This window comes from Gavialis gangeticus, unplaced genomic scaffold (assembly GCF_001723915.1).
Source record: "Gavialis gangeticus isolate Ggan-Ray unplaced genomic scaffold, GavGan_comp1, whole genome shotgun sequence".
In the NCBI taxonomy this organism is placed as follows: Eukaryota; Metazoa; Chordata; order Crocodylia; family Gavialidae; genus Gavialis; species Gavialis gangeticus.
Window position 1 is genome coordinate 898,720 of NW_017729013.1, and position 11,411 is coordinate 910,130.

The 11,411-nt window shown below is 42.1% G+C and overlaps 1 protein-coding gene across 1 annotated transcript in view; it reads left to right on the forward strand.

Moving 5' to 3' along the window:
- LOC109293449 (S-adenosyl-L-methionine-dependent tRNA 4-demethylwyosine synthase-like) overlaps window positions 1–11,411 on the forward strand; it is a 172,609-nt gene that overhangs the window by 147,163 nt on the left and 14,035 nt on the right. Inside the window, exon 15 of the mRNA XM_019511364.1 lies at window positions 2,252–2,419. Coding sequence (XP_019366909.1) covers window positions 2,252–2,419 — 168 coding nt within the window. The remainder of the gene's footprint in view (window positions 1–2,251; window positions 2,420–11,411) is intronic.

The window sequence follows — 11,411 nt, forward strand, 5'->3', positions numbered from 1 at the left end:
TGTAGGCATCGATGCCACAGTCACCTAGTTTTTTAACTAGGATGGGGTGAGAGACGGTGTCAAAGGCCTTGCTGAAGTCCAGAAAGACTACATCCACCGCGACACCTGCATCCATGGTTATATCCATTTGGTTATTTAAGGGGAATTCTGAATCCACATTTATTCCACAGGTGTGAAAATACTCCATTTTTGTGTAGCAACATTAGAAGAAGATAAGATTCTTGCAGTAGGGATATTTAGTCTTTGAAGATTTCTTTGTTATGGTGTGGTCATTAGCCTGCTAATGGAGTTACAAGCCTTTTGTTTCCCTTCATATTCATTTCAAGGCATGAAGAATCCTATTTATCGTGAAGCATATGTAGATTCATTAGGGAAAATGAGAGTGCATGCTTTGGCCTTGGGAGGGCTTTTCACTTTCTTACCCATTGCAGCAAGCCTTCACTATTTCAGCCCTCCAGCAAAGTATCTCTCAGGTTTAGTTGTTGATGCTCATGTCAGTATTCTGGCTGTGTGTTGTTCTGTAGTTCCCTATCAGTTATCTTATTGTGACTAGTCAGGGAGACCAATGACCAGAAATAGGTGGGAAAATATTTATGCAGAAATGGCAAGTAGCGAGTGAGATGCTTGTGATCCCACAGAGTTACCCAAAGGAAACAAAGCAATTTTCCAGCGACCTGCCTGCTGACTTGTCACCATTGAAAAAGTCTCTGGTGGCGTGCAGTGTTGCATCCAGTAATGTTAAATTGGGCCTTGTACCGAGTGTTAATTCCAAAACTAGGACACGGTTACCCCTTAACCGGTAACAAATGTATTAGCCCTTAGCAGTTACAAGTTTAGTGTTATAGTTAGTCAAAAGCAATACAACATGCTCGCCACCCCAAAATTTAATGAACGCGACGACCCCGGGTGATCAGTCTGTGAAATCTTGTCCAGGCTTCCTGACGCCGTCTGAGTTCTGAATCTTGGATCCGTGACCAGATCTTTCAGGAGTAGGTTTCAAAGGGTACAATCTCTCACCTCTCTTTCATATACCATATAGCTTGCATTTCTTACTACACAAAATTAGCTTAAGCTGTCCTCCTAATGTATATTAATAATTTTGCTTCTGTTTGCCCAATATGGTCACTCTTAACTAGAATTTTCCATTCTATGGTAATCTTTTCATTTTTAGGTGGGGGTAGGTTTTGCTCTGTCTGTTCCCTTTTTGTCCAGACTATATTTATTCAGTGTAGTTAGCTAACCTCCCTATTCATTTTCAGTCAGGGACAGTGTTTTTCCATCATGCCTCTTTAACCGGGTGCAAATTTTGACCACAGTTAAAGCTAAGCACGCAGCTTAAACTAAGCCCAAAGGTCAAAACCCAGCCCTAAAGGCCTCTGGGTCCCAACGGTAGCTATCTGTCACCATTTGAAGCAGCAACATAAGATGGCTTCCAGTTCTTTCAATGTGGAGACTTTGTGGAAGACAAGTAAGGTTCTTCTAAGTTCTCTCCACATTCATTTGTGGCTGTATGGTCTATCCTTCTTTTTAGATAAGATCACAGGACACTTCTACGGCCAACACAAAAAAAAAAAGGAATAGTAGAGAGGTAGTGGGTGTGCTTTTAGGCATTAATTTTAACAAGGAAATGAGGAGCACCAACACTGTGTGACCAGTCAGTTCTCCTTTCAGCACGCTTTGGAATATGGGCAAGGGTCAAGAATTCATTTACATGTGTGTAGAAGGAGATTTGCAGATGTCAAGGCCCAGGGCATCTCTGCTTTCGTCCTGTGCCATACTGCAGGTTTTTTGAGGCTAGAGTTTTTACCACAAAGGCCTTGAATTTTAGAGGGTGTTTGCAGGGGTGCTTTACAGTTGTAGAATATGGGAAGGCCAGAATGGGACATTGTCGTAGAACCTTTTGGACTTTTATTATTTGGCAACTCTTTTCCCTTACTCTCTCGGGCATTAAAGCCTGTGAGGTGGGAGGAGGATGTTCTTCCCAGCTATACAAAAAGGGAAACTGGTTTGCTCAACACGGATGATGCTGACTGAGCCTTTGGTAGGGGAAGGAAGCTCTCCTCACTCTTCTACATCCCTGTCATCAGGCTGTTCTTCCCTCTCCAGAGCAAACTGTGCTAGGTCATGGGGCATCGTTATGAAATGGATGTTCATCTGCAACATTTGCTGAGAAAAATGTGCATCGATGCTTCCCTAAAATTACGAACCAGTGACACAGGTGCTGAATAACAGCTTCAAAATGTTTCAACAGGGCGTGACCTACTGTGGAGAAAGTTCAGCCAGCAACTTAACCATGGCCAACATCCCCTGGCACGAAGAAGTGGTGCATTTTGTTCAGGAGTTAGCCGACCTTCTTCCTGACTATGAAATTGCGTGCGAGCATGAGCACTCCAACTGCCTCCTGATAGCTCACCAAAAGGTAAGGGGTCTTTATCCCAATGTGTGGAAACAGGCATCGGATGGAACAGAATTTGACTCCTCTCTTTCTGTAACAAGAAGTTGCCGAGTTTCAGCAATTGCTGTGTCCCAGCAAGTTCTCTCCCTAATAGAGTTGACTTATTAACTCTTTTTTTTTTTTTTTTCAATATGCTTTAACAGATATCCCACAAAGCCGTGTGCATTTGTTTTAAGATTCCTAGGGGCTTTGCTACTGCTCTTGTTACAACCTTCCCCAGTGACGCAAGTAAGAGCTGGGAAATATATCGGAGCCCCTAGAAGAGCATTTAGCTCTCCAAAAAGCAAATGAAGGTATTTGTCATGATCCCTTCGCTTTGAAATTTTTGACAGCGAGAACAAATTGCACAGGGGTGGGTTGGTTGTTTCTTCCCAATCCCCTGTTTCTTCCTTGATAATGTTCATCAAGGAAAGCAAAAACCCGATGTAGCATCCCACACTGAGTAGCATGTCTTGTTATGTACAGAAGACAGTGAAGGGGCCCCGGCACTGGGAACAGTTTGCCTTATTTTTTTCTGAATCATTAGAACGCCTGTCAAAGCTGTAGAGCTCTTTATTTCTATTGCTCAGAGTTGGAGTAGCAGGGAGGACTGTTTTTCCTCCTTGCTTTGAGATAAACAATTTCTATATGAGACAAACTGATATGTCCGTGATAAACATGGAAAGATCTTCCCTTAGAACAACTTGATGTTTCTGGTTTTCAGGAGCGGAGCGGTGCTTGCAGTACATTTCTAGAGAACTGTTACAGAAGACAAACATAAAACAACTCTGTCATAATTTCATACTCTTTCTCTATCCGTACAAATGATAGATAAAAGGCCCTGAAACTACTGTTGCTGTCATAACAGCGGCAGTAGTCCAGCACTCTGTCAGGCACTGAAGTACTCTGCAGGCCAAGCATGTTTCAGCAGCATATATATTTCCTTTGAAACGTAGGTTTCTTATAAATGCCATCAAAGTAATTTGAAATGTAAGTGAAATGCCAAAAGCATGATTAATTTTTAGGGATGCAGGGTAGAAAAAATACCAAGTGTAATTTGGCTTCTGAATTCTAGAAAAAACTAATAGGAAGATTATGAGAAGTGTGAAATAAAGAATCAGCTAGACCACTGATGTAACAGCTACTTGTTATGTGAATGGTCATTGTTTTGCTATTAGTGTACCCTATCCTTATGGGTGTCATTCTCTGATTGCTTGCTTAGATTGTGAAATTTTATTCTTGATTCTGTTGATTGAGGCTATTGTACTCGTGTGTGTGTGTGTGGGGGGGGGGGTTCTCCAGGCAGCACGACATCAGATGATCAGTGCACATCACAATTCGCAGAAAATCAGAAATTATTTTTGATTGGTATTTTTATCACTAACTGTAATTGCTGAAAACTCCTCTTGGGAAAGTGCAGAAGTTACCACTTCTGTTGAGAATCCTGAGACGGGCTGTTTTATTGACTTGTGGCACCTTGAACTCTTCCTTGGTTTCCATTTTAAATCCTGTCTGGTGGTTCTGGTAGGTGTGCTGGAACGAGTCGCTCAACAAAAAAAAAAATCTCTTGTGTTCCCAGGTGAAAGACTGGTTTGGGAATGAAAGGAAACAAATTCCCCCCTTGGTTATTGATACATAATTTAAGTAACATCCTTATTAACAGTAACAAGCATAGACTGATACCAGCCCCTGGGGAATTCTGCAACTGTTTTGTTTTCCAGATTCATTAGGAGAGGGCGTCTTTGGGAAGCGATCTATACTTGAGTACGAAAATAACTAATAAAAAGTAAATTTATTTCCATTCCTTTTAATTCTGGATTTCAGGCTCCAGTGGAGAATAAAATTTGTCAGTGTTTTATTGGCTGCAAACCAGTGCTATGGGAGCCATCAGCCTGCAGTGAATAATTACAAAATGAAAGGAATCTTTAAAATACAAACCAGAGGAGGTGGGGGAAAGAGGATAGTAAAAATCATTAACAAATTTAATTTGCTTCATTGTGTTCTGCTAGATGGATCTCAATTTTATTATGTTCAAGTTAGTTTTGGTGTTTGTTGGGGGGGGAAGGTGGAGGGAGAACATCTTTATTGTAATACTAGTATGTTCAAGAGTCTCAGAATGACAGAGAGATGATGCTCTCTGCTAATAATACCTGGCTTTGTCCTTAATGAACAATGCCGACTGTAAGCTGCTTGTGGAATCGATGTTTGCTTAGGCTCCTAATCGCTTAGGGCCATGTGTTTAGGTTCTGAAAAAGGTAGCTGGGCATCATCTGACCTCAGTGCTCTTTCCTGCCCAGGGCAGGGGGTTGGACTTGATGATCTACTGAGGTCCCTTCTGACCCGTAAAATCTATGAAATCCACTGGAGTTTTTTACACTTTTTTAGGAAATCCATGGGAATTGGGTACCTAGAAGCTTTAAAACAGGGGTGTCAAATTCACCTTGTGCCCTGGAGCAGATCTGGACTGCAGACCTCTTTGTGAGCTGGATCCAGTTGGGGCACGCGGTGGTGGTGGCAGCTCTAACTCCAGCCTGGGGCATGAGGAAGCGGCAGCTCTAGCTCCGACACTAGGAGGCTCCTTCATGGGATGGCAGTAGGGCTGGTGACTGAGAAGCTAGGGCCATGGTGGAGGTGCTGAATGAAGTGGCTGGAGGGTGACCAGGGCTGTATCGGCCCCTGCTCACTCTCCTGCTGCTGATTGCCAGGTTTGCCGGGGCCCAAAGCCCTTAGATTCAGTGGCACACCACACCTCCTTCCCCCCAACAGGCTAGATAGAGCGGCTCTGCGGGCCATGCATTTGACACCCCGGTTTCAGAATATCTTCCTAGACACATTCAAGCATCTGGGACACCTGAACACCTTGAAAAGCCTGGCACTTCATCTCATAAGTCCTACTGATCTTTCAGTGAGAACTTGGTTTCTGGAATATAGGAATTGGATGCCTTTGCAAGTGTTACGTTTGGGTCTCAACTAAACCTCTCATTGAAGTGAATGGAAAGACTCTCATTTATTTTAACAGAGGTTAGACCTGGCTGTTACTAGTGCATTGTCCAAAAGGATTAGAAAACACTTGATTATTAGATTAATATAAACTTGTAGGTTGAGAAACTGATTCTTGCGCCTTTTTGAGGTTGGCTGTAGGATAGTTGTTGCCATCAAGTGGCAGCCTATAAAATGAAGGAAGGAAGCCCTGAGTCCCACAGTGTCCTTAGCTGTCCTCTGCTTCTGTCGTCCAGTCTGTGGTGACATTTCTTGTAGCTACTGATCCCAGTTGTCTTTTTTTCCTTGCTCTCCCCTTCATTGCACCCTCGTTTCTTAAACCGATGACCTCCATCTCTCCTTGCTAGGTGCCTTGAGAATTCCAGCTCTCTCCTTTGATTTTTTTTTTTTTCCCTTCCAGCAATGCTGACGTATTATCAAGTAATTATATTTGCTTTGTGGCAAATCCTATAAACAGAGAAGTACAAAAATCTAATTTATTACAGTACTTTTTTGAATTAATTGGCTGAGATGTTGAGACAGCCACAAGTTTATAATTTAACAATTAATTCTAATAACCTTTCCAGTGAGAGAACTTAGGCAGCTGGTTTTTCCTTGTGTTGTAACAATAAATGTATCCTTGACACAAACGGAGTGAGTGACTAACAGGAGGGGAAAATGTGCTGCAGATGCCTTGCAGCAACTATCTTTTTTGAATGCAAGTTACAATCTCCATCATTTCTCGAATAAAAACGTCTGTTCTTTTTTGTTGAATTGGCTTTACCCTGGCGTTTACCACATGCTCCATTGTGCTGCTGCCCTTGCTTGCCAATTGTATTCCCTTATGTTCATTTAAATATCTACCTCGCTTTTGTGATGGGTTTGTTTTCTAGCCGTGCCATTCCTGTTGCGTTCTGGTCAGGGGTTTCTCGTTAACACGATTTGTTTCCTGCTTTTCCACTTGGTGTTCAGGATTTTTTTTTTTCCGGTAGTTTTTGGATATGCATGGATCCACAATGTGTCCACATTGAAATATGCTATGAGCACCTTCCTTGCTAAGATAGATCAGAGTCCTTTGTGGTCCCAAATGAGATCAGGGCTTGTTTCCTCAACAGTGAGGCTTCACATTGAGGTGGTCAACTGGCTAGTTAGTCCAGAGCCTTCATCACTATTCCATCGTTCGGTTGTGCTGCATGCACGTAGGTGTGAAGTCCACCTTTGTTAGCCTACATGTGGCTTCTGTCATGTAGTGTCTGCTATTTTTATCTAATAGACAAAAGGGGTTCAGTTGGGACTCTGGCAAGAGCAAGTCAACAACTGGTTTAACTGGTTCAAATGTAACGGCTTACATTACAAAGGAGGCCAGGCTAGATGATCAAGTGGTCCATGGGACATTTAATTGAGGCATCTCTTACCTATTGCAGTTCTCTGAAGGAGACTCCAGAGGTTTCAATAAAAGGATGCAAATAGGTTGCTTTGTTCCTTGCTGATGAGCTCTCCTTTATAGAGGGAGGACAACATGCTCACAGCAGCTTGCTGCGTGTTGACTAATGAGCCACGAGCAAAAATCTCTGTAACATTTTATTTTCAGCCGGGCCTTAATGGTCCTACACCTTTAGAGATCCCTTCCGGGTTGTAAGCAACCCCCATCATCGCAAACTATGTAATCCAGAGTCTGGATTATATTCTCTGCCTGTTTCTGATAACAGTTCTTCAGTGTAACTCAGCCGATTGCAGTGGGATTGTATCTCAGAGGAGAATCAAGACCTCAATTTATCATCCCCTGTGAAAAGGTTACTTTTATTGGAACAGGGAATAAACTTCCCGCTGTTTACAAGAGTCGTGTTGTTCCCCACCCATTCAGCATACAATCCACATTCTTAAAGGCAATACTAATGTGGGCACGGCAGCTTGTAATTTAATGATTCCTGAGAAACTTTTCATTGCTGCTCTCAAGACGCAAAGCTGGGTCTGCTGTGCTTGATCCGTTAGTTATTAAAAAAAAAAAAGAAGAAAAAAAGATCACAGTTATTCCAGAAGTAATCCATTTTTCATCCGTTAGAATTAAAACTGTCCGGCTGTATCTTTGGCTTAATTGGGAGATGGGCTGTTCCATAATAATGCTGGTATGGATTTAAAAAAAAAAATCTATAGCGCTCAATCTTTGATTACGAATAAGCCACCTAAGATTAAATTTAATAAATAGAGGCAAATAAATTACAGAAGAGAGATCCCGCATGGAGATGGCTTTAGCATTAGCGAGCAGTGATAGAGGTATACTAGTGCAGAATTTCGTCACTTTTTTTGGACTGCAGTAATAAATTTATAAGACTTGGCAGATGCCAACTTTTAAAGAATGTCTCCAGCTAGTAATATAGCTAGCTTATTTATTGATCTAAATCACTTAAGCATATGGCCAAGAGCCTACTTTTAACCAGCAAAAGATTGAGGTATAATTGGTTGAACACTTCTTGTATGATAATCTTTTCATTGATGTTGGTTTTTCAGATTTCCTGAAGGGATGTATTTACACACCAGTATTATTGTCCTGAACATTCAGTGTTGTTCTATGGACTTTCATTTTACCCCAAGGGGATGATACCTGATGAAATTCTCATCCCTACATGCCATCCATACTGTTAGATTTCATAAATTCCCTTTCCAACATTTGATTTGATTCATGTCTTTCTTCTAGTTTCTTCCCTTAAAGCCTGAACTTTATAATTGAAAATAGACAGTAGGGGATTAGAAGATCTGATGTAGGAGAAGCCGTGCGATCTTGGTTGGAGTTATGTGTCTACCATATTCTTCTGGTTTTCCATCAACTCCCGCTCCCTCACTCTCACTGTTCGACAGGTAGACACTCTGAGACTTGACTAGTTAAAGAAACTGTCCATAATAACTTAATGAAACAGCTGAGTGACTCAGACAGATTTCTATTCGCAGATGGTGAAAACAGCCTTGTTATAAAATTTGCATAATGTAAGTGCTTTGCACTCTCATTATGTTTAATCTGTTTAATGCTGCTTTGTGCGAAAGTATAAAAGCTATTTTATTTATTAAGATGGCTTACTGTCACAAATTCTAAATGAAGGACCTGAAGCTTCAAAGTTGAGTGGGAATGCTTCCTGCTAGAGTTCTGATTTAACAATTTTCTTGGTGCGCACTTTGGCAAGAAAGAGCTTTTGCTTTATGCTGAAAAGGTACAGTATAAAGCTAGCGGCATAAAATTGTTCCACCGCAGAGCCCTAATAACATGGCAATATATTTTAAATAGCAGGTTTTTCATGAAATAATTTTGTACTTGCCTACCTCCCACTGAAGGAGCTCATCAGTCTTAAACTTTTATAAATTAAGCAGCGCACAGAAGAAAAGGAGGGAGCAGTTACATTTTCATTGTGCAGATGGAGAAAGAGAGGCATTGGAAGATGAAATGACAGGTAGGTCGATTGAGTCAGATCTGTTTGTCTGCCTGGGGTTTTACACTGTCCTGAATCACAGTTGTATTTGAGTAGTTTCTGGCTCCTATTCTTCTGCTTTAATGACTAGACTGTACACTCCTGTCTGGTTTCTAGGCTGTATTGTATGACAGATTACACATCTGGGTATCCAAAGTGGAAGGCTGATAAACAGAGGCTTTGCAATCCTGGAGCCTTTGCACTGGAGAATAATATGCTGAAATGGACTTGGATTCATCAGCAGTTTTAGCCCTCCTGCTGTCAGGTCTTGGAGAATGCAGGTGTGTTGTAAAGTTAATGTGTTTGGCCTCCCTGCAAATATCAGGGAGGAGGAGACTATGGGCAGCATCTCTTAACATCCGTACCACGACATGGCTACTAAATGAAGTGGCACTCCTCCTAGCCAAGGACAACACCTGCTTATGCTGATCTCTAGGAAAATGGTGTTGGTTATTTCTCCAGATCTGGGTTTATTTTGAGTCTATTCTAATATTCCATTAATACGTACTGGGATCCAAGAGTGGTCCATGTTTCTGTCACTGTTTTATCGTCTAAATATTCTTACATATAAAGCATTTGGAATGCATTTGTGGTAGTGATCATCTTAGATGACTGCTAGCCCATCAGTGGGCTCACCTGATTTGAGATATGAGCATTCCTACAGGCTATACAGTACTGCTTATAGAGCTATAGGAAGATGCTAGAAAATGCACAGTACCTTTTTTCTAGCCTGTAAGAGTATAAATGTATAAGTATGGGACTAAAAAAAAGCATTTTAAGCTTTGTGTGCGCATCAGTACTCACCCTACCTTTGGTTTAATGGTTAATGAATATTTTTAAGCTCAGCAAAGAAACCATTTGAGTGAAAGCACTGAGAAGGGGGCTAATGAGGGAAATGCTGATGTAGTACTGCCTGCTGCTCTGACTAAATCTTGGAAAGGTTTCAACATTTTTTGACATAAAATATCTAAATCTAAGAAGACTTCAAATTTAAGCAACCCTCAAATAATTAGATTCAATTAGTTATAATTTTATACATGTAGAATCTAATTATTGGAGGGGCATCTTAAATTCATTCCCTTGTGGGAAAGCAGTGGCAGGGGCAGGTAGTGGGGAGGCAAAAGGGGAAAGAGCCAGATGACCTGGCTCCTGACCCTTGCCTCCACCAGTGCCTGTCCCTTTGCCTCTTGCCTACCTTGCTACCTGTTCTCTCCTTCCTCCCGCATGGTTGGTCCTGTGCCAGGTAGGTCCCTTATTGCCCCATGCTTTGACGCTGGATCCCACACCACCCTATGCTGCCGCTCCAGGTCTTGCACTTCTGCATACCTTGCCGTGTGGATTCCTGCCCCCTCTTCTGAATGCACTTTAACTTGACACTTGATCCTAAGATGAGGCTTCATTTTCCCCCCATGTTGAATAGGGGAGAAAAACCTTGTCCTGGAACTGAGTAAATGCGGTATAACTGAACTAGGAGAGCAGGTCATTTTGTGACCATGTATGTTTTCCAGTGAAGGCTTTATACTGTTGCATTAGAGGGACATCCTTAAGGTTTGCAGGCCCTAAAATAGCACTATTCCTTTATGTATAAAATTACATTGATGGTGGAAAGGTATGACTAGTTCTCCAAAACCCCAGTTGCAAGGCTGACATTCTTGCCTCAGAGGTGAGTCACCAAACACCAAAGAGCAACACCACATGATGGTTTTCTTATAGGCTGCCATGGATGTGAAAGGAGCACAGTCCCAGCTCAGGGCACACTCATGGGAGGTATGGTTCTCTGCTCTCAGGCAATCAGGAGTCTGGGAAAACAGTAGCAATAGGATGACACTGTGGGTATGTATGCACATGTATATGTGTGTGTGACCTTGATGCACCCACTTGCTCTGCTGGCTGCTTGTATTGCCTAGTCTTTCTGTTGAAATATGGTCATTTGGAAATGTCTAATAGAAGGGCAAGGGGAGGAGAGTAAATTTTCATGTATTTGGTGAGAGTGGCAGATGGAGAAGGAGCAGTATGGAAGTAAGAATCAAATGCTGGATGTGCAAGGCCTCCCCATTTAATGTTGGCTGGTGAAACATCCTCTTCTAGCACCCAGTGCTGTTAGCAAACTGGGAAAACATTAGTAGAAAACGCATTGCAGCTGGGTTTGAAAATGCTAGATGTTAGAGATAGAAATGCTCTCTGACAGCGTCCAGGCCATCTCCCTGCCAATTCAGGACGGTTCCCTCCCATGTAATCCTGGAGCGGTAACTGTGCTCTATAGCAGTGCCACTGAAGCATACACTGTCTTTTCTGCTAATCACTGAGTGATCGTTATGCAGTCTGAAACACTGGGCATGGGTGATATAGACTTCAGTTGCTGCTAAACTGGGTACCAAACCATGCACCCCAAGACAATTAACAAGTGATGGAGAAAATGTAATGCTGGGGGTTTCTCTCTCCCCTCAACACTCCATTTAGTGGCAGAGATGTTGGGTAGACATACACCTGCATTTGATTCCAGCTTGGGACCAAACTGAAATACTGTACGTTTATTGCAC